This window comes from Anguilla anguilla, chromosome 6, assembly GCF_013347855.1.
Source record: "Anguilla anguilla isolate fAngAng1 chromosome 6, fAngAng1.pri, whole genome shotgun sequence".
Lineage (NCBI taxonomy): Eukaryota > Metazoa > Chordata > Actinopteri > Anguilliformes > Anguillidae > Anguilla > Anguilla anguilla.
The window spans coordinates 38,903,458-38,929,852 of record NC_049206.1 but is presented as its reverse complement, the minus strand read 5'-3'; the positions used below and the strand labels follow the sequence as shown (position 1 = coordinate 38,929,852).

Here is a 26,395-nt window from a genome sequence, read left to right as displayed (position 1 = left end):
CACTGCATGTTTTAGCAGAGTGAGGGTAGCGGTAGCGTATGCCCTACATAATAGCTTGGGAGGAGTCAGGCGGTGAAGCCTGGGAAGTAACGGGAAACTCGACTGTGCATGCTTGACGGCAAAAGAGCTTGCTTCCCAAAAAATGTAGAAAAACCAAGGTGATTTAACTACCATTTGTCCAGTTTTTGTGATCATAAATTTCATTATGTACAGCAGTTTGTGGGAAAAAAAGCGGTTTTGGTCCAAACCTTAGGAACATTAAAATGTGCATTTTATTACATTTTACGTAGCCTATATTGTTGAAATCTGCTCTGGCGAAGTGTTATTTTGCCTTCAAAAGTTTTACATTCCCCATTCGCTTTAATGAAAACTTAATCGTTTCGCCATCAACACGCGCAGTTTAAGCTTACTTCCGGGACTTCACAAATGTGGTTTAGCTGAAGGCGTGCTTAAATAAATGCTGTTATCTACCAACTTTACCTTTGTAACACAATCATACAACGAAATAATCAGGAAGAGCGAGACATACGCGGTGCACAGAAATGGATTTGGTTAAGAACATTGCTTTGAGGTGCTCACCAACAGGGTGGCCTGGCTTCGCGCTATTCGTTGTTTCTGCGGTGTGTGTCATTGCGTTTGTCATTTTCTGCCTGTATGTACAATATATTCACATGAAATATGATCATATACCCGGACCTCCCAGAGACAGGTAAACTCACCTCTCTGTATATTAGGCCTATTTTATTTTAAATACTATAGCAGCGATCCGAAAAGTCTATCTGCTGCAATTATATCTCTAATGTTGCAAGTCATTTTTATGAACATGTCACGCATCATGTAATAATAGCATTTATTTTTAATGTGTGTGTATGGCATTGCCTAACAAACAACGGTAAGACTGTAATTATCATTTAAATTAGCTGGTATAAGAACAGACTATTTATGCCAAATGCATGTGTGGCTCATCGCTTTACTGCCTTTACCTGACGCGGGGTAAAATGTAACATGGCCTTTTTATATAGATGCATCGAGCTTGAAGACGTTTCTTCAGGTAAAAACAGTTATATTTCCGTTCAACGAACGGCGAGAGGATTTATATTCGGGGGATATTGCCAAAAGTCTGTTGCACGTGTATTGTGTGTGTATGTCTATGAATAAAATAGTATGTAATCGAAAACAGTCGATTAGTGAACTCTCAGATCGCATAGTTTTGATAAGCATAGCTTATTACATTACATTACATTACAGGCATTTGGCAGACGCTCTTATCCAGAGCGACGTACAACAAAGTGTATAACCATAACCAGGAACAAGTATGACGAAACCCCTAGAGAGAAGTACCGGTCCAAGTGCAGGGAACAACCGCATAGTTCAACTTGGACCCTGGTGGTTAAACTGATTAACACTAACAACGAGAACGGCAACAACGCAATCTATGAAAAAAATAAATAAATACAAGTAGTCGTTAAGACAGTTAATGCCCCTAAGTCACCTACGAAACAGCTGCCTAGTTACAACCCTAAGCTTAGTCATTTACAGGGGGGAAGGGAGGGACGGGGAGAGGTGCAGCCTGAAGAGGTGAGTCTTCAGTCGTCGTTTGAAATGGATCAGTGTCTCAGCTGTTCTGACCTCCACAGGGAGGTCATTCCACCATCGTGGGGCCAGAACAGACAGGAGACGTGTTCTGGAAGCTTATAGTTGGCTGGGATTGCTAGCCAGGAGAAAGTGCAGTTAAACCGAACGGGGTTGTTAGCCTGTTGTTAGGCTATTATTAATTAACCAATTGGATTTGTTCAACTCAGACTGGATCTTCGCACATTTATTTTACTCGACTTTAACTTTAGGCAATTTGGTGACATGACATCGATTTAGATACAGCTGTTTGGATCTAACAGACATTAGGGAACCGGAGAAAAATGTGGGCTACAGTCTTGTTATAGATTTTCACCGACATAGAGGCCGCACAAAAAAAAACATATAAATGTAATTATTATTAGTATTATTATTATTAATAATAATAATAATAATAATAATAATAAGACCCTTTGTATCAAACGACAGGGAATTGTATTGATTTGCCTTAGGCCTACTTTGTGTTAACTTTTAAAGCTATTAAGTCTGTTTACTAACATTTCTCTCTCGGTACGTTCGGTCAGTTTGCTAATGAAAGGTATGAGCCAGAAATGTCATTGTGGTGTGTAATCATAGCCAAGGGATGTATGTTGTTTGTATTAAAAATAATTAATGTATCCCCAGTAATGTTTTCAGAATTGTGCCAAATATGAAAACCGTTAGATATTTCCCCACTCTCCCCTAGGCACTAGGTTGAAAATTCATGTTAAAATACATACCATAAGCTATAATAACCCATTTAAATATTGAAAAACGTATCGATTGCTTTGACTAATCGCTTTTGTGAACCTCTTGTAGTTTTCTGTTTGGACACTTATTGACGCTGCTGAAAGTGATGCGCGACGATAAACTTGTGCACGAGAAGTTCTTGGAATGGTGAGTAACATACTCGCGAACAACTCGCAACTCAGTATAGATCACTGTGCTACATGAATCATGTCACCCTTAGGAAAAAATAAGGTGTTCAAAAACCACGTCTCCAGAAAGTATATGTGAACACACATGTGAAGAGTAGCCTAGGCTACACATGTAAACTATAAAAATAATCCCACTTATAAAATGAGAATGAGAGCATTAAAAGGTAACCTATGCTATTTCAAGCCATGTTTAATTTGTAGTTCACATCTGAAAAAGTCAGTCACGTGAAAACGTGACATTTTACGAAACTTCATTTCACGTGTTTTATTTTTACACGTGGATATTTTCATTCACATGTGAAAAACAGGGTTCGTACGGTCATGAAAAACCTGGAAAAGTCATTGAAATTTAAAATGCAATTTCCAGGCCCTGGAAAAGTTATGGAAAATAATATTTTTTGAAAAGTTTTGGAAAATTAATGGAAATATAGCTAAAGTTGCATCAAATATAATTACTAATTAATCCAATCAAGAAATAGTATGTATAGTAATAAAACGTAAATTGGCACGTAACCTTCGCGGTATTTTGGTGGTGTGAGAAGTTAATTCGGTCCGGCTCAGTCTGTTTACAGGCACGTCTCTGCTGATGTAGCAGTTAGTAAACGTAGGCCCTACTGTGCCGACAATATGCCAGGGAAGTGCAGCTTCAGTAATATATCAGGGCTCGAAATTAACTTTTTTACTTGGTAGCACTGGTGCTCCCAACTTCAAAAACTTAGGAACACCCACCGAAATGTAAGGAGCATCAACAATATATGCAATAGATTTTTTATTAATAAAAAACGACAATATAACAGTACGGTTTACAAGTACCTAACAGTTAAACTGTCACGCATAAAATGTGTCGACTCTTCAAGGAATTGCGTGTTATGCATTCAAATGACAAAGCGCTTCTCGTCACATTAATACCGCTAATTAAATCAACCGCCAGTAAACTGCATCGGAGAAATTAGCTGTTCCAACCGGGTCGCTACACAAAACGTCCGCTTCAACTTTTCAGCTTTCGATAACGCTAATAAATTGAACATAAACTTTTGTCTTCAGGTAACATTAGTTACGCGTTAGCTCTCTGTGTCGCGTGACAGTGGAGTGCAGGGAAAGGGAGTGATTGAAGGCTAATATTAACCAATTTAAAATCAGCATTAAAGGTAAGAATGTCAAGCTCGCGATTGGTTAGAAGGGTCACCGTCAGCTCACAAGGGACATGCTGAGTGTACTAGCCAATGTACAGAAAAAGAGACGTTCGACTGGGAAAGAAAAAAAAAAAAAAAGGTCGCACCAGAACAATTTTTTGCACTCGCACAAATGCTCCCAATTATATTTCGAGGTCGCACAGATTCAATTTCGGGAGCATATGCGACCAAATGGTCGCAATTTCGAGCCCTGTTTGAGACATTGACAAAAATGTTAAACTATTCGAATTAAAATATGAGAGAATGTATCTAAGTGTGTCTGTCTGGTGTTTAGTTGTTTTAGAGAGGCACCATATTTTTCAGATGCAGACCTAATTTTACTTCGTGTTATTTATTTATTTATTGACCTTTCAGCATTATTACAGGTTCATAAAGACAGTTGTCATTAAAAACACTGAATTATTTTGCTGTTACAATAAAACATCAATACTAAGTAGACAAAGAATTTTAAATATTGCAATTATCTATGCTGAGATCTAATCTCGTATCCCAAATTTAAATTTAAAATCCGCTGTCATTTAGGAGTCTGCACATATAGGGGATTGGTAATCTCCTGTATCTCTCAGTTCGACATCTTGGGATGGCCAGTTGGTTTGAATTCCTTGCCTGACGACCTGTGAGCTCCTCCCTGAGGGGGGGTAGCCAGTCACTGAAGTTGGACTTTAGCAGCTTTCTGGCAAAGCAAAGACACAGTTGAGTGCGTCTCGCTGAGTGCACAATCCGAAAGTGCAGAGAGCCTCTGGGTACCCTGAGTACCTCTGGCCAAGTATGATTTTACAAGCCCGTTTCTGCGTGCTTTCCAGCCTTTTAGCCTGGTCTGTAGTGAGGGAACTGTGCCAGATGGGGGCTGCATACTCCAGCACCGGGCGTACGTAGCCTGTGTAGATGGAAACCAGTTCTGGGTCTCGGACACCAAATTTCTTCAGGCGACACAGAGCAAAAAGCTTCCTGTTCGCTGAGGTCAGCATGTGGTCCACCTGACTGTCCCAATGCAAATTACTCTGGATGGTGACCCCCAGGACCTTGACAGTGTCACAAAACTTTACATTTCTTTGGGTTGAGTTTCATTTTGTGCTCCTCTACCCAGATATCAAGACCATTCAGGGTCTGTTGGAGGGTACAGGGTAGTTGGAGCTGTTACAATAAATAATTTTAAATCGTCCCGCTGAGATAAAGTCATTTGTTTTGGTCATGGAAATTCAGTTAAAGGTTGTGGAGAAGTCATGGAAAAGTCATTGAAAATCATTGGTGAAAAACTGTATGAACCCTGGAAAAAGCCAATCACTTGAAAATGTATAGTTTACAGGACCTTTTCTTTCCAGATGTGAATATTTGAATTCCCATATGAAAATGTTAAATTGTATTGTGATTTTCACATATGAAAAGGCAAATTTCACATTAAATTTTTTCATAAAAGATGTATTCAACAGTATAGAGGTAAAGAAATATTGTTATCCTCACAGCACTAGCAGGAATTCTGGGCCCTCTGCACTGGGCCTGTTAGTGCATACTGCAAATAATTTGCCCCCCCCCAAACCCCCGGCCCCCACCCCTGGCTTTCAGCCCCTAAAATTATTACCACCTTTCTCCCCCCTTACAATGGCGCTGGTTACCCCAATTTCGCCATTCTTTGCTTGTGAAAAATCTGAAATCTGCTTCCTGGAGTTTTGAATGTCTCACTATGACAGCTGAGAAACGTGTCATACCAGTCCTATGCCAACTGATATAAAACTGTTGAGCTCATCTTTATGGCAGCACCCTTGCACTTAAAAAAGAGGGTTTTACAGTACTGTGGCATTCTGTATATAACCAAGTTGCCTTGTTCAGATACACAGTCCCCTAAAATGGAGACCTGGCCAAGAGGGCAGCATTTCATCCACTGTCTGACTTTCCAACAAAAGTCCCCAACTCAGCAGAATTTACTGTATTATTATGGGGCTTTCTTGTGTGGAGTGGGGTAGTGGAAAACATTTTGAGGTAGGATTTCTTCATTTTGGTGCTCTCTTATTTTGTGTTCTTCAGTTTGTTATCTGTCTTGTTCCTGTCATGTTTTATAAGTGTTGGGATTCTTTTCCTTCACACTTATTACCTCCCTTTCTTTATCAGGTATTGAACTTTAACTGAAGTTTAATTAATTTTTTTTAGTATAACTCTGGTGTTTTGAAAGCACCTCACAGAAATGATTAATTAATATCTACCACCACCAGTATAGAGCACTCACCTGGATGTTCATAATCATTCACTCCCTTTCTTGACATGACACAAATGATATGGCATGTGGATGAAATGAGCTTACACTGAAGCGGAAGGATTTTGATAGAAATTTTAACCTTGGGCAAATCACAACCAGGACCAGCTAACCAGGAGCATCTTAAATATTGTTTATGTGAAAGCTGCAGTTATAATGAAGATAAGATAACCCGTATTGCCCCCAAAGGGAAATTTTGTTGGTCATTTCAGGTGAGCTAAAAACACACCAGTTAAGATGATTGTAAAGGTGAAATTGAATGGCTTCAAAATACATTGTATGGGATTATTACTGTATGTATTAAGCATCAGCAACAGTACGAGAAATCAGTTGCAGAGTAATATCAATTTATATCAGTCTAAACACTTCCATATATTCATTTTTGGGGATTAAATGGGTGGCATTCAGTTTATTACAGAGTGTTGAGCTAATTGGTCCAGGTTCTTCATGAAGTTATGAAGGACCTGACATAATGACTAGTAAATGTTTTAGGCTCGTTGCATATGTTCCATAGTTTGAGGCAAATTAAACTATTCTGTCCTGCTAAAACAGAGAATAGTTGTCCCTGTTATCAAAAAAGATTTGTAATAACAATGCTGAAGTTGGCTCTTGCTTTGCAACACTTGATTCAAAATTGCCAGTTCACCTAAAATCGGTTGTTGTATGCTTTCTCAGGGTTGAACAATGGTGGTAATGTGACAAAAGTTTTATTTATATTTTAATTTAGGCTACGTTCACTTTGCATGCAGTTTAAAGGCCGTAAAATGGAAATATCAGATTCTCAAGTGTCATGCACAATTTTATTCTCCTCAAAATATGTGCTATCTACACCTGTGGTTGGTAATGATAGTGAACTTAGCGTAATTTAGCATTGCATTACATTACAGGCATTTAGCAGATGCTCTTATCCAGAGCCACGTACGACAAAGTGTATAACCATAACCAGGAACAAGTGTGTTGAAAACCCTAGAGGGAAGTACAGTACCAAGTGCAAACGATACACAGAGATATCATTGGTAGTTATTACAATTGCCAGTTTGCCAACGGTGAGATATAATAACTTTAATGTTATCTCGGTAGGAGTGCTATCTCCTGTTTGCTGGTGTAGCCAAAGTACATGCCTGAAAGTTGCAGGCTCCCATCCCATGTGGGAAACTGCCCTGCGTGTGGAAGCTTCTGGAAGCCACGGATCCTAAATGGCCAGTGTAAACAGCCAACTACAATAAATGGGTAATGTTTAAAATGTAATCACCCTTGATGAGAACAAATGATTAAAAATAATAATAATCTTATTTTTTGCCAGGGCTGAAACATATGGACCTGTTGTTCGGATTAACTCCTTACATACTGTGGAGTTACTTGTCACAAGTCCAGAAGCCACCAAGGTAAACTCAGATGTCACTCCTTTGTTCTCTGGTGCGAGAAACCAAGGACTAGCCTGCGACAAATGTGAAGGCAATTTCCTCTTTCGTGACAGTGCCTCCAGGCACATAGCCAGGTCCATATAGAAACAGTTTCGTTGAGAACGATGTGGAAGAACTTGACTGCCCTGCACAGAGCCCTGACCTCACCCCATCCAACACCTTTGGTATCACTTGGGAGGCCAACTGTGAGCCAGGCCCAATCACCCAATCAGTGCCAAACCTCACAAATGCTCTTCTGGCTGAATGGAAGCAAATCCCTGCAACAATGCTCAAACATCTAGTATAAAGCCTTCCCAGAAAAGTGGAGGTCATTATAGCAGCAAATGCCTATAATTTTGGATCAGATGTTGGATGTTAGGTGTCCACATACTTTTGGCCATGTAGCGAGCTCCACAACATTTGGGACAAAGACACATTTTTTCCTGATTTTGCTCTGCACAATTTTAGATTTGTAATCAAATCGTTCACATGTGGTTAAAAGTACAGATTCTCAGCATGTAATAAATGGTATTTCTATACATTTGGGTTTCACCATGTAAAAATGACAGCAATTTTTATAAACAGCCCCCCATTTCAGGGTATCATAATGTTTGGGATAGCTGGTTTCACAGGTGTTTATGATTAGTGTGGCGTGTTCAGTTGCTCCCTTGGTGTAAGTGTAAGAGAGCTTTCAGTATCTAGCCTTGAATCTTGGAGTCGGTCATTGGCGTTTGTCATGGTGAGGACCAAACTTCTGCCAATTAAAGTCACGGAAGCCATTATTTGCGGCCGAGAAATAATAAAAACATAGGCCGAACCTTAGGCTTGCCAGAATTGGCTGTTTGGAACATTATTAAGAAGAAAGAAGGCATTGGTGAGCTTAGTAATCGTGAAAGGGCCCAGTAGGTCAAGGAAGACCTCTACAGTTGATGACTGAAGAATTCTCACCATAATGAGATAAAGCCCCCAAACACCTGTCCGACAGATCAGAAACACTCTTCAGGAGGCGGGTGTGGATGTGTCTGTGACTACTATCCGCAGACGACTTCACAGACAGAACTACAGAGGCTACACGCCAAGAGGCAAACCATTAGTTTGTTGCAAGAATAGGATGGCCAGGTTGCAGTTTGCTAAGGATTACCTAAAAGAGCATTCAGAGTTCTGGAAAAAGGTCATGTGGACAGATGAGACCAAGATTTATCAGAGTGATGGCAAGAGACCCCTCCCCCCATCTGTGAAACACGAGGGTGGGGGTGTTATGGTTTGAGCATGCATAACTGCTTCAGTTACTGGCTCACTTGCCTTTCTTGATGATGTAACTGCTGACAGCAGCAGCAGAATTACTTATGTGTACAGAAGCATCTTATCTGCTCAAGTTCAACCAAATACCTCTAAACTCATTGGATGGAGCTTCATCCTACAAGACAATAATCCCAAACGTACTACTAAAGCATCATAGTTTTTTTCCAGTTTTTTATCAAAGCCAAAAATTGGTAAATATTTGACTGGCTAAGTCAGTCACCCGATCTGTATCCAAATTAACATGCATTTAATATGCTGAAGAGAAAACTTAAGCCAACTAGCCCCCAAAGCAAGCTGGAGCTGAAAATGACTATAGCACAAATCTGGCAGAGCCTCATCAGAGATTATACTCAGAACCTGGTGATGTATAGGCGTCACAGATTTAAAGCAGTCATTGCATGTGAAGGACATGCTACAAAATACTAAATATGACTAAGTCATTTACGTAACATTAATACATCCAAAACAATATTGTACCCTGAAATGGGGAGGCTATGTATACAAAGTGCTGTAATTTCTACATGGTGAAACCAAAGTGTATGAAAGTACCCTTAAATAAAATCTGAGTATGTGCAGTGATTAAAGTTTTACTGTCCCCACTAAAAAAAAGTCTTGAGTGGATGATTTTGCCCCTGGGCCATCAGCTGAATAGCCCTGTTCAATATTATAGATTTCAGCTAGGGCTAAGCACATTTACAGGAAGAGCCGTTCATTTGGCACCACATATTGTTAGACTTGGAACCCCTTTCATGGTTCACTCTGTGTACTGTCTTTTGCCACAGTTAACTGAGATTACTGTGACAATTGGCAAGCATCTTGTTCTGGTAATACTGTATTTCAAATGTAACGCTTATTAAGTGCAGAGTACAGATATTTCCTTATAGCAGCAGTATTTAAGCTTGCAGGGCTTTAGTGCAATAGACCACTTTAGAATAATTATTAATCTTCAACAAAAACAATGAAAAAGTGTTTGACAGAATGCTACGGTGCTGACACAGCTCAGGGCGTTGTGTTAAGAAAGATTTAGGGGCACAGAACATGGCAAAAGCCTTGCTGAAATGATTTTTAAGAGTAGACACATCATAATGTGTGAAATGTATGAGATTGAACAACTAAGTTATATATAACACTGGCCAAGGAAATGCCCAGTGCAGTCAAAACAGTGAATATCAATTATGAGAAAGATTCTCTATAACTTCTATGAATATTTCTATTACAACCCTGATGCCCTCCAAAAAAGTTTCTTTCAACTGTTGCACTCTGTTTTTGTTAGTCTACCCCTGCTGCAAATCATTTATTCACCCTCTATGTGTAGGTGATAGAACTGTACTTTTATATAGACTGCTTCCCACAGATTAAAGTAATGTAGCGCCACACTTCATTAATTGGCAATTGACTGGTCAACATGTTGGCTTGGGAGGTTTCATTTTATAACTGTACTGATGGCTCTACTGATCTCTGCTCATCTCATGCTGAGTTATGGCTGAAATGAATCATGCACACATTTGTGATGAGTAAATTGTTTTACCCATTTTTGCTGTTGGAAGCAGGAGCCTTGTTTTCTCTATTTCCAGTCTCCTCTTTCTGTATAATTGCAGGAGATTCTGATGTCTTCAAAGTATCCTAAGGATCCTTATGTCTACAAACGCCTTTTTAGCCTGTTTGGAATAAGGTAATTTTCAAATGGTCTATACATTTACACACTTACAGACACAGAACATGTTATACACACAGAGCAGGATTTTCTAAGCAATTAGAAGTCAAATACTAAGCTTTTTGTCAAGGTACCCAAATGCAGAGTAAGGAAAGACAAACTCAAAAAGGGAAAATTAACAAAGACTTTACTAACAAAAAGGCAAACACAAACAGGGAACACAAAAGGCCACGATGGGCAAAAACACAAACTCCAAAAAATCTAAGAAAAACAGAAAACAAGAGGAACTCAAAACATGGGCAGGGCACAACACAGGCAGGCAGAGTACACGGGTAAGTACATATGGTAAAAAACAAACACATAAAAGAAACGCAAGAAGCTACATACAGGTCAGGAACAAGCACAAGTCGGAAACAAACACAAGGAACCAACACCCGAGCCAAGGGGACAAAGAACTTAAATAGACAGGGGTAACAAGACACAGGTGAACTCAAAGAATCAAACCAGAGGGAAGGGAAAACGAGAGGCAGGTGGGGACGATGATTAAATAACGAGACAATAATAAAATAATTTAAAGCAATAATACAATTAACCAACAGGGGAACGAGCAGGACACAAAACAGAAGTGCCACCATCTGGCGGCCCAACAGGGAAAAACAGACAGAAACACAGAACCATGACACTTTTAACACATGAATCAGACAGACTTTAAATAATATTTATACTTAGGGGGAATGTATGAGATGTGCTTCTTCAGAATGATCAAACGGTCAAATCAACAAAGCCAGGTTCACACCATAAAACTTGAATAGTTTATTCTGTGTTTCCTCCTTATCTACTTCATTCATTATCCTACTGACCACATCATTATCAATGCTCTTACTTTTCCCTTTGGTCGCTATCTACTGTACATCAACCAAGAACAACACCTGTTCACAGTAGCCAACTTCAGGACACATAGGTCAAAAAAGTACCCATGTGATGCTATTTCAGTCAGTAAAATGTGTTGTTTTCTTGCTTGCTTCCATTATTTTACATTGTGGTTATGTTGATAAAAGCAGAAGTTGTATTCTCTATAAATGAAAATCACCTTCTGTGCTATTACCCCATCAATATGTTTAGCTAGTTGATCTGGGCCCGTGTATAATAGACCACCTAACAGGACCACCTGTCAGATGTATTGTCAGATAGTAAGTTAACACCTGCAGTACACAACTAATACTGTGTGGCCCCACTCCAGACTGCCACACAGTGTTATATGCATGTTATAATTACGTTACTGATTCTTATAGATAACATTATTATATGCATTAGATAATTGCCAGAAGTGTCACCTTAACTTCCTGTGCATTCTGCTGACTGTTCAATGACAGTCCACCGATTGTATCAGAAACAATGACTGGTTTTAAGATAACCACCTGCATTCTTCTCTTATTCTGTATACATGTTTGGTAAACAATACAGTCAACTTCTGAAAGGTATTCTGCAGTTGCTTTATTCATTAGTTGAATATTATTTTTTAAATTATATCAGAATCAATCCAAGTTACAATTGAAAATTCAAGGAATTAGGTGTCCAAGCAGCACTACAAGTGCTGTAACCCTATTGTTTTTTCTTTCTTTTTTTCTTGGCTTGACCTGTAATACATTTTAGCTCATAAAGCTTGCCAAACATGACAGACATGTTTGGATGGATGGATAAAATATAATACAAATGTCAAAATGTAGACATCTTCAAAAATGAGCCTCATGCCCTGTCTTTATTGGAGTTACACAATTTGGCACCAAGGCCCCTTTCCACAAATCTGCCTCAAAGACCCATAACATAATAATCTTTTGGAAAACCCGTAAAATGCTATTTCTTATACAAACATTAACCGATTTTGACAAAATTGGTCATACAGCATCTGTAGACTTACCTCTGTACAACTTAGATTTAACGTTTCTTGTTATGTCCAAGGATGGGTGAATTTGTCCAAGGATGGTGTGAATTTCAAATGCCTAATACACTGCCTGGCCAAAAAAAAAAGTCGCACACTCTAATATTTCGTTGGACCGCCTTTAGCTTTGATTACGGCGTGCATTCGTCGTGGCATTGTTTCGACAACCTTATGCAACGTCACAACATTTATTTTCGTCTCATCTTGTATTGTATGGGATAGTCAAACCACTCTGTAGAGTCCTCTCCAGCACATCCCAAAGACTTTCAATGGGGTTAAGGTCAGGACTCTGTGGTGGCCAATTCATGTGTGAAAATTATTCCTCATGCTCCCACTCGTTCACAATTTGAGCCCGATGAATCTTGGCATTGTCGTCCTGGAATATGCTCGTGCTGTCAGGGAAGAAAAAATCAATTGATGGGATAACCTGGTCATTTAGTACATTCAGGTACTCAGCTGACTTCATGTTATTGCTGCATAACGTTGCTGAGCCTAGACCTGACCAATTGAAGCAACCCCAGATCATAACACTGCCTCCAGAGGCTCATACAGTGCGCACTGTCCAAAAAAATACAAACGGTGACTTTTTTTTTGGCCAGGCAGTGTAAATTTAAGATGGTTTGAGAAAATATCACACTTGTTGGTGAGAATACTGACACTCTGGACACAACTTCAAAAATGACAAATTGGCTAGAGTGGTGGGACTAAAGTGTTTCCATTAGTCCCAATTTTGTCACAGAGATCTCAAATTAACCCTAGTAATGCTCCAAGTGATTATCTATAAGCACATGATCCCAGGGTGTAAGCCATCTTGGATTGTCTGCCATTGTCCCTTCCATTTAAATTCAGTTAATATAATCAAGTTCTGAGTACTGTCCTCTTACAATATTGATCATTAACTTACTTTCTTCCTTAAAATGTTTGCAAATTAATTTACTTCTAGTATAACAGAAAATAGGTTTTGCTTTTTCAGGTATTATTCTGATTTTTTTTTTCTGGTATGCATTCTACGTATGTTTTTTTTAAATGACCTTTAAAAAAAAAATGACATTTTTTTAAATGACTTAATGTTCATTTTAAGTTTATTTGTAATTTACTGTTGTAATCATAAACATAATCATAATCATAATTATAATTACCTGTAGATTTCTAGGAACTGGCTTGATTACAGATCCAGATCATGACCATTGGTACAGACAGCGTCGTATAATGGACCCTGCATTCAGTAACACGTAAGCTATGCTTTCATCTTCCTTGAGATAGTCATCTATTTTTTAAATTTAGGGAATTTATCATTTTCCAAAAATGTGTGTTTTTGAATAGAGCAAGATTTAATTTTGGATTGAGTTAGTCCCTATAAATTCTATGGAAGGTAGTGAATGACACTAGATAATAATAAGTGAAACATACATTATTCCAGGCTGTTTCTAGCTATGTAGTTCATCAGCTCCTTGAGTTGCTGTTGTATTAGTTCCTCCTATGAAATCACCACACACGGGCTAGCAGTAATGATCAATGAGGGATACTACTCTCTTCCAATTAGCACTAGCTACTAGTGTGTAACGTGCTACTGTGTGGCCTGTAAAGTAGTGGCTCCTGGGCAAGTGCATTGGAGGAGTGGCTTCACTTGATCTGCACTGCTCCTTGTGTGGGTGTGGATGGCGCAGTGGTAACTCAACACAACAACAGTATGCTATGTATTCCTGATTGCTGTCCCTTTATGCTTTGGGTTGTTTAATGTTTGGATCTAAGCAAATGTGTGGAACAGGAACACTACTTACATTTATAGCTGTATTGAAGTATTTTGGAAAAATGAAATCCTAGAGGATGCGCTGTATTGGGCAAGCAGGTTGATGCTGTATTAACAGGTACCTGCGTGGGCTGACACACACTTTCAATGAGAGGGCCGATTACCTGATGGAGAAGCTGGAGGAGAAGGCGGAGAGCAAAACCCCCGCGCCCATGCATCACATGATCAACTGCGTCACACTGGACGTCATCGCCAAGGTCTCCTGCACCTCTCTGCTTTGGTTTCCGTGATTTGAACCTTGCGTCAGTCCTGGGGTCTGCAGTCCTGCAGGGTGTCCAGCTCTATATACTGTGGGTTTCTGACTCCCCAAACTGGAGATTGGGATCCCTGGGGGGCCTTTTAATGGAAATAATATTTCCTGGGCCTGGGTAGGCCACAGTCACCTAAATAGTAAGCTGGACCTCCAGGTTATCTTGGCAGAATCACCACACCCAATTGTGAATGCTCACCTAGATAGTTCTGGCCTTTTTTGTGCTATGCAGGCCAAACAATATAAATATTTCTTGCTGTGCTGCTGTATACAATATGTTGTGATTAAATACTTTTTCAAGATATTGCAACACTTACATATAAGCTGGAGATATTGAAATAGTTTCTGCTTTCTAATATTCAAAAACTGCCACCGCACACTGCAAAAACTCATCAGTCTTCTATGTAAAATAATTTTATTTAAGCCCACATACTACTGCTCAGGTGCACTAAACAGAAAGACAAGGTGTGCAGCCATTTTGATCTTATTCAGGCCCATCTGCTCGGTTTTGATTAATTTGATTAATTAATTAATTAAATCAGAACGTCTCAGCACAGATGCGTTTCGGCGAAGTGCCTTCTTCAGTGTGCTTATTTACAAAGTGTTCATTCAAGGTTTAAATACCCACACCCATAGACACACCCTCATGATCAACCAATAATAATTAATCAAGTTTCATTCAAGGCAATGATTATCTCCACCCATAAAGAAAAGTTGAAAGGTCATCAGTCACCAGACATTTTATTGCTGCAGGCCATGCAGCCAACTCATTGAGGTTCATGGGCCTGAAGGTTGTTAGTCAGTATCCCTGAGGCGGAGATTGTGAGAACTGCCTTTTGAAGAGGGAGGCCTGGTATATCTTCACTTTAAATACGGTTGCACCTAATGGTATGAATGAGGACTTGTCTCTTACGTGTTTATTTTTTTATAAATCCATCGTTTTTTATTTTTATAAATCTAACCTGTTGCTTGTCCATCTGATGATGTTGATATTTCAGCAATCTGTGTTGATGTTATTATGTGATAGCCTGTCAAGTATGTGTCAACATAATTGGTCAATTATGAGATTGGATTTATGGGTGGAGATAATCGTTGCCTTGAATGACACTTGATTAATTATCATTGGTTGATCATGAGGGTGTGTCTATGGGTGTGGGTATTTAAACCTTGAATGAACACTTTGTAAATAAGCACACTGAAGAAGGCACTGCGCCGAAACGCATCTGTGCTGAGACGTTCTGACAAAAATAAAATCAGATTATGCAAAGTGCGGCCCCTTTCTTCCAACTTTATTGATTTACACTTTCTGGTCCAGCACTCTGAAAATTTCAAACAAATTTTGGGAGTGAAGCCTCTGTTCTTGCATTACGGTACTTTACACCCTTGGATATATAATGAACAGTGTAATTTATTACGCACTTATATATGACATCCTGGTTTGACATACTTCCTATGCATGCTAATTAGCCACTGAATTTACTTAGTTGCTGTCAGATAAAGGTGTCAACCCATTTTACTGATGTGTTTCTTGGGCTACAGGGTGGTCATTTTGGGGGAGGCTGAGGATTTAAATGTTTGGTAACCCTTTCTGCAAACCACTAGCACCTGCAGATGTGTTTGGTGATCTGTCACATTTAGCTGAATAGCTGACCAGCATGAGTTAAATTATACTGTGGCCCTCTAGGATAATATTTCAGTATCATTTGGAGGCTCTGTTTCCCTCCACGGACCAGGGTCATGTTTCTCTGCCGGCATTTTGTCCATCCAGCACCACCATTGAGCAGCCATCCATTGTGACAAATTTGATAAGGGTTTAACATCTTGCTTTACTTACAGGTGGCTTTTGGGATGGAATGGAATTTACTTGACACTACCCAGTCCCCCTTCATCAATGCCATATCCCTATGTTTGAAAGGAATGGTTACCTTTGCAAGAAACCCTTTCTTTGAGGTAAGCACTGGCATTTAGTTCACTGGAATGGTAAGAGCTGACGACTGGCCATGCTACTTGTCTTTTCACATGCATTATTAACTCCAGCTGTGTCCCTGGAACTGGAAGTTCATAAAAGAAGTGAAGCAGGCTGCAAAGCTACTCCGAAAGACAGGGGCAGATTGCATCGCAGAGCGGAAGAGGGCAATCCAAAATGGGGAAGAAGTGCCCAAAGACATCCTCACCAAAATCCTCAAATGTGCTGGTACACTCTCCCCCTACTTACACACAGCTAGCTATCTGATGAATTTTAAAGCTTGTGGTTAAATGTAACTTAGGGGCATTTGTCTCAGTGGAAGGTTGATCATCATCCCCTAATTTAACATCTAAATCAAATGAATAAATAGTAACTTTTGTATGTAGATCACTGGGTGTTGCTAAATATCTGCAGGCCTTCTGACTAAATTATTAAATTGACAACAGTAAGTAATTATCTGTGTGTGTGCATGTGCGCGTGTGTGAAATAGATGTGCATCTGCTTTTTCTATAGTAGTTTTTTTCTATTTGATGTTTTGATATTTGATATAATACAAAATAAAGAGTGTTTAATCTTGACAGCGGAGGAAAAGGATGAGGACCATGAGCAGATGCTGGACAACTTTGTAACATTTTTCATTGCTGGTGAGACATCATCCACATTATTTATTCACATTTTTCAAATAATGCAAACCAAACATGAGAACATTTCTGCAACTGAAACCCCTTAAAAATGCATGTTTCTTTTTAAAAAAACCAGGACAAGAAACGACAGCCAATCAAATTGCTTTTACTTTAATGGAACTCGGGAGAGCACCAGAGATAGTAGCAAAGTAAGAGAAGAAACCTTGTTTTTCTCAGAGACTTCTTCTGAAATGCTTTGTTAAATTCTGAAAGGCTTTGGAAAAAGCACATTCTCCTTTTCTCAGGCTGAGGAAAGAGGTGGATGACATCATTGGGTCAAAGCAGGAGATTGAGTATGAAGATCTTGGGAAGTTGACCTACTTGTCTCAGGTACCATCAGGAGATTACTGCTGCACATTGACAAACTTCACACATCCACACGCACACACACCACTAGATATTATGAAGGGCAAAGAACTCTTTGTGTAACATACACTGTCAGAAACACCAGGATTTTAGTCACATGCTTAAAATTTGAGTTGTAATTTTGATCAGTCTTACTAAATGTTTTGGTGGTGATGGGTGCTTTTGAATCCTCATTAGCAACAAGACCCTTGCTGATATAGTTTTAATCACTGTGAATATGTATACAGTTTTTGTAACAGCCAGTCACTGGAATTCTAAACTGCAAATTTGACAGACATAAATGGCAAACTCCAAAATTTGATAGCATATTCCTTATTGATAATGTTCCACTGAAACTGTTTTGTCATTTTAGCAGCATGATATTTCCTGACATCAGTAGAATAAATAGCATTTCTGATTAGATTTGAAAAGATAATAACTTTCTACTATTTCACTATCAAAGACCGATAGATGTGAAATATAACAAAGCCATGTTTATCTGTTATATTTTAGGAAATATGTAATTTCTCATAGAAAAAGAATGCATTGGATAGATGACCTTTTCTTGTAGGCATCTACACAGTAAACTGGAGCTAATGTCACGATGGACAGAAAGGGATACCAAATAGAAATATCCCTTCTTGCTCCTAAGGGGTGTAAAAAAATTATTTTGGTAAATTATAAATGATAATTTCTGATGTAGAATTGCCTGTTGGGAAGCACATGTGGCATCTTGTGTTACAGGCGTTCTCTTGGTCTGCCTTAGGACAGGAAGTGAGGGTGGGGTCCTGGTAGTGAACTCTGATGCAGGATTAGGGTTGGTAAATGACCTTCCCTCTTGCACAGGTCTTAAAGGAGTCTCTCAGGCTGTATCCTCCCGCTCCTGGCACATCTAGGCGGGTGGTTGAAGACATCGTCTTTGATGGAATCCACATTCCAGGCAACGTGGGCATTTCTGTATGTGCAGTTTATTTTGTCTTGTAAAATCAGTCATTTACTGAGTCTTTGATTTGTTCATATACTTTTAGATTGCTGAAATTGACATGCTAATTTGATTTGCTAATTAGTGAATTGTGTGTCTCTGATTCACCTAACAAACCACAATTTATATTATAACAAAAGAAGGTATGACTAGAGTGATATGCTATCTCATACAGTTATACCTGTAAAATTATTCAAAAGGAAATCCAAAGAAAGAAGGAGAAAAAGGAGGATATATAAAGGGGTGAGGGGGGTCGAGGTGCACTCTGAAGAGCAGAGTCTTCAGTCTTTGACATGGCTGTAAATCTACCGACCAGCGTCATTCTGGATGAACTGCAGAGGCTGATGTTGGAAGCAGGGAGGCCAGCAAGGAAGGAGTAGCAATAGTGTAGACAGGGGGTGATCACCTGGACTAAGAGCTGGGTTGAGTAGGTGATGAGGAAGGGCCTAATTTTACAGATCATATACAGGAAGAATCTTCACGCCCCACAAACTGCCATGATCTTCCCAGAGAGGAACAGTTTGTGGTCCAGTTCCACTACAAGATTCCTAGCATAGGTAGCCTCCAAATGATGTGATTAGTTGGAACACAGATCTACAGCTTACTCGTTTGTAATGCTGATATGTTGTTTGTTCTATACCTCAGATTATGTGACTGGTTGGTATATTTCTTGGATTCTGTGATTGATTAATATGTCTTTTGAGTCTGATTGGTTGGTCTGTGTCTCTGGTTGGGTGTTTTTTGCGGTGTCTCAGACTGTTTGCATGCTGTTTGTTTCTGTTGGATTTTCAGTTCAGTTCTTATGTGAGTGGAAGGTTGGACAGATTTTTCAGTGATCCACTGAAGTTTGATCCGGACAGATTCCATCCTGATGCTGAGAAGTAAGTTGCCGATTCTGAGTCTCTGATTAATAGGACCAGTGTAGGGTAGAATAATTGGTGGTCAGTCTGCCAAATGAGTAATTGGTGGTCAGTCTGCCAAATGATAATCAGTATGTATTCAACTCATATTTCAATGTTTTTTGGCTCCAATGAGTGAATATTTAAATGATTTAACCCTGACTCCCCTGGACACACACGGACACAGCTAAGTATTAAATGCTGTTTTACTGATAAATATTCATCATTCATGTGGTTTCACCTGACTCTCTGTCGGGTCATAAGCTAACCATGCAGCTGTAACAGAGGTAGTTTTTTATGTACCCCACCGTCTCTTCCCCATAAATATTTATGAGAACAATGTATGTCCATTTTAAGAGAAATTGGATGATGCATTAGGGTTGTTATCTGGATCCCTTATAAATGCATATGATGAGTGTGTTGTATAAGTGGCCAGGAGAACTGATGAAATCTCTCTCTCTAGGCCGTATTTCTGCTACTTTCCCTTTGCCCTGGGCCCTCGGTCCTGCTTGGGCCAGAACTTTTCACAGGTGAGGGAGCCCCCTTACAAATACACACAAACCACACACACGCAGTATACTCTAGGGTACTTTTACTTCAGACATTGTGTACTGCAGACAGACACACATACGTAGTGTGTGCTGTGTGTGGGGGGACGGGGTTTGAACATACATGTATGTGTATACATGCAGCTGCCTTTAACACTACAATAAAATTCTGCCTTTTATGATCTACAACTTTTATGTGGCTCATATGTGCCTCATTTCAGTCACAGTGCTGAGCTGTCTTTGAAATGCATCAGAATACATTATGTACTAGAGAATGTTCTCTTCACAGATAGAGGCAAGAATTCTGATGGCAAAACTGATTCAGAGGTTTGAATTGGAGCTCATCCCTGGACAGTCCTTTGAGATCCAAGATACTGGAACTCTGAGGCCCCGGGGGGGTGTGGTCTGCACTGTCAGATCTCGCAGCCATGCTCGTGACTGACTGCATCGTCCGGAGGGAGATATTTACCACGTTTTCGTCCAGGTTGCGCTGAAGACTACCAATTAGATTCTCTGCTTTACTTTAATTAATTAATCCTCACATCTACATAACTGAATTAAGAAAGTACTGTAATTTATACAAAGTACAGATCGTGTTACAAGTACAAAGGATGATTTTGTCGCCAATGCTTTTCACTTATCTTTGACATTTTAATCTCATAAATGCTGCAGTGGGGCTTAATGGTGTTCATTTGGAACTATGATTTGCATTCTCGGACTGTAAACAAACAATTCACTGAATGTGTTTAAAATGGCAAAGGGAAGATACATATTTTAGCATCAAAATGTAGTCATATTAGATTACAATTGTCCATTGGTACAATTTTCTGGAATAAAATATTTAAAACTGGTTCTCTTTTGTAATTTGTAATCTTGTTCTTTTGTAATGAAATATTAATTCAGCTGTTTAGTGTGGCTGGATATAGCTAGTGCTTGGATTGTTTGCTGATGATCACGCACCACGTTGTATGCTTCAGTGATAGGATCTGTTGGAAATGTTAATCTCTTGCTAAATACATTAATATTTGATTGGAAAAGAGCAGATAAATTTAAGGCCCCAGCGAGGATCGAACCCCTGGTTTACAAGACCAGTCGTCTAACCACTGGGCCTGGGCTGGGGAACAATAGTTTACTTCAGTTTACTTGCACACATTTTCTGCATGAATTTACAGTCGCGGTCTTACTGAATGACTGGTGGGTTACTCTGCAGCCAGTGCACCTGAGGGTAATCATAAGGTAGTATCAGCCGATATCCGGGACCTGCCACACCTCTTATGAATACCACACCCAGGTAGCTGCTGGCCACATACTGGACCGTGTAACCTGACATTCCGCTGGTGGTAGGGCATCCACACCAGGAGCCTGTGGTTGAGAAAGTGCTCTGGTGTGGGAGCCCGGTTGTAGATCAGGTGGTTGGTACCACAGCTTCAGGTCACTCCGCAGCCTCCAGTATTCTCACAGTGAACCTGCAATCGTCTTCTGGTCTGCCAACGGTATGTCTTGCCTTGTCACTGTGGGGATTGAGCCAGAGGATCAGCTGAAGCAGGCAGGACGGCACAGGGAGTGATCACAGGCAGGACAGCACAGGGACTGATTACAGTGCTGGTGGGAGCAGGTGCAAGACCAGCTGCAGCAGATCCACTCTGATAGTACAGGGCATATGTAGACTGTGACACACACATATACATGCACGAACACACACACACAAGCACTGTCAGTTGAAAAATAATCCAGGTGGACTGGAAACAGGAGTAAGGAGTAAAAAGGCATACAAATACAATCACACAAAAGACAGCAGCTAAAGTCATTTCATAATATGTCACAATGGCTTCAATTATTATATATAAATGAATCAATATATGATCCAAAGATTAATTGCATTCAATACTAAACTATGTAATTAAATCATGTGTGCTCCAACAAACTGAGCAGACTTCTTAGCCAATTCAAGTTTTGGCATTGCAGCAGCATTGCATGTACCACCAGGTCAAGCTTTTACAAACTGGGAGAGAATGACGTGAGAATATGGAGAAATAAATTTTAAAAAAATTTTAAATCCCGAAATGTTTCAAATGTATCGTATGTGAATTTATGGCTCCCAAAATCAACCGTGAATTAACTGTAAAAATAAGAACCAGGACCAGAGCAAAAAATATAAAATGGCAATTTACAATTTAATAGTTCCAGCTAGGTCCTGCACACGCAGACCAAGGAACTCCAACAACGTGATTAACATCTCCAATAGACGTAGTCAGTTAGATCAAGATCAGGCTAGTCTGTCATTATCACACGGTATCTCTTTTGTCCCCCCTAAAAAAACTAATCCGAATTCACTACTAGAGTGGAACTGTGCTTTTTTAGAGATGTAAAACTCAAAGCCTTTTACACAAGGCGAGGGACTCCGCTGCTCCTACTCCTTATATGAACACTATAGCGACTCCAGATGACATAACCAGATGTCAGTTGGCCTGCATTTACCTCAAATTAATTGCAGTTATTGGTGTTCGTTGGCATACAAAGTTCACCTTCGGTTATTAGATTTATTGTTAAAGTTAGCAACACTTAGTTTCGACCATATTAGTACATCTGATTACAATGAATGGTAGCTAGCCGAACTAGATAACATGGCTAGTATCTAGCAAGGTTGTTCCTTGGTTAATTCAGTCATTACACACATCGTTTGTTAGGCAGTGCATCAATGACAGGTGATAAGATCAGCAGCATAAATGTGGATGATCATAGTAAAAAGAAAGTATAACTTCAGGTAGCTAATTACTTCACATATTTTTCTGTTGAAGAGCTGGCGTGAAAGCATGGAAGACTAACTTTGATGACCTAGCAAGCCAGTTTCCTATAAAGGATCCAAAAAGCAACAAGGTATGTAATTGTCAGTTATATCTGTAGCATCCAAAACTTAATGCCAATGCCGCTTAAATAGTTGAAGATGTTTGAAGATACAGTTAGACACTGAAACAATTTCTGCTTATATAATCCCTGTAAGATATGTGATATTTATACTAAAATACCAAGTTTCCCACAGAAATTTCTGAAACTGTGCTGGGTGAACTCTAAACGCTCTAAAATATTCAAATCAAATCAAATTCAAGTTTAATTGTCACATACACAGTACAATGTATAGTGAAATTATTAGGTGCCTAGCTCCAGAACAAAGCTAACAATTAGATAAATACAATATAATAAAGGTGAATCTAAGAATAGAATAGAAAATAAATCTAGCAATTAGATAAAATAAAATAGAATAAAGTAAAATAGAAAACTGGGGTGGTAAAAGTCCAAATCCTGAGGTGCCTGTGAAAGCTCTTGGGCAGGACGCTCACATGCTGTGGAATGGAAATGTTAGAGATGGAGAAGAGATACAAGATGTATGCTGTTGTAGAGAGCACGATCAACTCCATAACTCGCTATCTCCCTGTTTTGTTTTCTAGGATAAAATGATTAGGAGCAGGAGCTGAATAATTTGGATATTTTATATTTCAACCACTATAATGACGAGTGTATTTGTGTGTCCAGTCTGAGGTTTGTCAGCGGCAGTCGTGACAGCCAGGCCCGGATCTAGCACCAACAACAGGAGGGGAAGACCATGGGTGGGGGAACCGACTGGACCTTTACCCTCTCCCTGGAAATATTATATAATAAAATGTTTTGTTGAATGCACTTGGCTGCCTTGTATATTCTGTACTATGGACCAAACTTCTTTCTTGGCTTAAATTGAGTAGTTGCTGGCATGATTGATATTTAGATTAGATTCAACTTTATTGTCATTGCACAAAGTACAAGTACTGAGACAACGAAATGCAGTTTAGCATCTAACCAGAAGTGCAAAAGAAGCAGTAAAGTGCTGTGCAGTGTAATGTACATATGTATAATATATAAATTGGGATGGAAGTTACGCCTTGGCGGGGGCATGCCCCATACCTATACAGCACCGAGAGTTTGGCACTTTTCAGGGTTCCCCACAAAAATAACCACAACAGCCACAGACACTCAGCCCTTAAAAACTAAATTCTGTACATTCTCACCCCATTTCAACAGACAGAATTCATAAACAACTTCACATGTCCACACAATAAAGCCCCAAACTAAGGGGATTTTGCGTTTTCTCCTTCTTCTTCTTCTCATTCGTCTTCTTCTTCTTATTGTTTTTCCTGCTGCCAATCCCACTAACAACATGTCTCCCCATTGGACATTTTACCGACACCAGCCAGATCTTCACCTACACGACCCAATCAAAAACTAGCATACACACGCAAAATACCCATACCTTTTTATTCTGAAACATTCCCAGTTTAAACAGCTAGTGTGCTGTGGCCTAGTGGGCAAGGTTACAGTCTTGGAAACACGGGGTCCTTGCGGGGGCCAGCCGTGTATAGGTGTAACGCGTGACATGGAAACTATGGTAATTTCCATAGTTCTGCAATTAGGTAGCTATCTGACTCTTGTATTGTCTAGTATGTTTACATCAGCTCACAAAATCACATTCCCCCAGGCGCTAACGAAATGTTCAGCATTCATGTGATTGACATATGTTCAGCTTGTTACCTCCAATCAGTGTCATTGCTGTTGTCGTGGGTGCCAATAGATTCTACTATATTAGTCTTAGTGCGTGCTTTTTGTTTTGGATAGATTAATGCATTGATATATTTCCCCAGTGACTTTGCAGGAATCTTCACAGGTTTTGAATAAACATCTCAACTGAGAAATAATTTGAATGTCACAATCAGTACACCTACCCATTCTTTCAGAACCCAGCGCACATTTTTCGGCATTTAAGAAAACCCTCAGTTTTACGCTTATCCCAACTTCCAAAGTGCATTTCAACATCAGGAGTATAGCCAAAAATTTATTTAAACATTAACTTAAGATTCAAAGATTCAAGGTTCAAAAACTTTATTGTCCACTTTATTGTCCAGGCAATAATGGAAATGTGTCTTTCACTGGTGCATAACTCACATAGATACAATACTGTACATGTAAGAACATCAAATGCACACAAAAAGACAACACAGTACATGTAGTAAAATCTCATGCAGTAAAAAGGTAAAATGAAGTAAAAAGTGGTGTACTAAACAGGAGTTAGAGTCAAAAGTTAAGAAGTTAAAAAGTTGACCAGTGGCAATTAAAAATTAAATATTAAATATAAAGTGCTGTAAGCTAGCTCAGCTAGGTTCCTCCTTAGTTGCTGTTGAGCTGCGCAATGGCAGTGGGGATAAAGGATTTTTTAAAACAGCACTTCTGTGCACAGGGGACTCTGAACCTCTGCCCCGACAGCATCATCTCAAATGAGGTATGAATGGGGTGAGATGTGTCCTCAAGGATTTTGTTGGCCATTCTGTTTACTGTTTTTGCATGATGTTCTGGGAGCTGGATCTGTGTGCAGCCTGTGATTTTGGTTCCCTGGTTGACCACTCTGGAGAGTTTGGCTTTGCTCCTCACAGACAAGTGACCAAACCACGACACAATGTTGAAGGTTAGTACACTTTCAATCAGAGCTTGGTAGACACTGCTCAGGATCTCTTTTTTGACCTCAAATCCTGTAAGTTTCCGCAGCAGAAAAAGTTGTTGTTGGGCCTTCTTATATACAGCCTCTCCATGCCCTGAGAAAGAGAGGGTCTGGTCTATTTCAGTGCCAAGGTATTTAAAACAGGGTACTTGCTCCACTTCTTGATCATTAATCTGCAGTGGCTTTGACAGTGGGTGGGGCATAATGGTCTTGTTGCCTCCCAGGTACATCTCCTTAGTCTTCATGTTGAGTTTAAGATTGCTCTTATCAAACCACTCGGTCAGTTCGGCAACATAGTCCACATATGTGTTCAAAGACTGACAATTGGTCAGGCGAGCTACCAGAGCCATATCATCTGCGTACTTCACTAGGGTGAGGCAGTTGTTGTTGCACATGCTCTCGTTGGTATAAATAGAAAACAAAACAGGGGACAGGGCGCCGCCCTGAGAAACCCCTGTATTCAAAATCAGCTCATCAGTAAAACATCTGTTCAGATTGACACCTCGGGGTCGGTTGAATAAAAACTCTCTGATCCATAAAATCAAGGTGGGGTGAACTTGCAGATCACAGCGATGCTTAATAAGTGTATTTGGGTGCACAGTGTTAAAAGCTGATGAAAAGTCCATGTATACAACTCGTGCATATGCCCCTGCCTTGTCTAGGTGTTGTGAAACAGCATGAAGGAGTGTCAAGCTTGCATCCTCTACTCCCCTTTTAGCCTTGTATGCAAACTGCAACAGGTCCATTTGGTCGCTCAGTGATGCTGTGCGTTGTTTGCATATAACCGTTTCCATGAGAATGGGGGTAAGGGCTATAGACCGAAAGTCGTTCATGTCTTTGGCCCTGGGCCAAACTTTTAAATGACCTTGAAATATACTAACAAATCTATAAGCATGTTCTGCTTATAGAGTTCTGCTTCTGGTGACCTCTGTAAGAATTTTGCTGTGGTTACAACCAGTGTTGCCCAGGCAAATAAATATTTCCAGCCCAGTTTCTCAAAACCTAGCAACAATGGAAATGATCTACTGAGGCTGGGAGTGTGAATGTGTGTGACAGTGTGTGTGTGTGTGTTTTACAGATAAATATGAAATAAATATGAAATA

General features: G+C 39.7%; 1 protein-coding gene across 1 annotated transcript; it reads left to right on the top strand.

Annotated features, from left to right (window-relative positions):
* The first annotated feature begins 503 nt into the window (after window positions 1-503).
* On the top strand, window positions 504-20,307 carry LOC118230145 (cholesterol 24-hydroxylase-like). Its single transcript, XM_035422955.1, has 15 exons — window positions 504-709; window positions 2,431-2,508; window positions 7,294-7,375; window positions 10,294-10,367; window positions 13,434-13,520; window positions 14,157-14,295; window positions 16,185-16,298; window positions 16,386-16,542; window positions 16,896-16,958; window positions 17,074-17,146; window positions 17,243-17,327; window positions 18,189-18,299; window positions 19,117-19,205; window positions 19,687-19,753; window positions 20,061-20,307. The coding sequence occupies exons 1-15, from the start codon at window positions 543-545 to the stop codon at window positions 20,211-20,213; spliced, it is 1,539 nt and encodes a 512-aa protein (XP_035278846.1). The 5' UTR covers window positions 504-542; the 3' UTR covers window positions 20,214-20,307.
* The last annotated feature ends 6,088 nt before the right edge of the window (window positions 20,308-26,395 follow it).

What these genes read in the sequence shown, in the direction of transcription:
- LOC118230145 (XM_035422955.1), top strand. Translation starts at nt 543, where the DNA reads ATGGATTTGGTTAAGAACATTGCTTTGAGGTGCTCACCAACAGGGTGG. An exon ending in CAAGAAACCCTTTCTTTGAG is followed by an intron (nt 16,299 to 16,385) that starts GTAAGCACTGGC and finishes TATTAACTCCAG; the next exon opens with CTGTGTCCCTGGAACTGGAA. An exon ending in TGGGCCAGAACTTTTCACAG is followed by an intron (nt 19,754 to 20,060) that starts GTGAGGGAGCCC and finishes TTCTCTTCACAG; the next exon opens with ATAGAGGCAAGAATTCTGAT.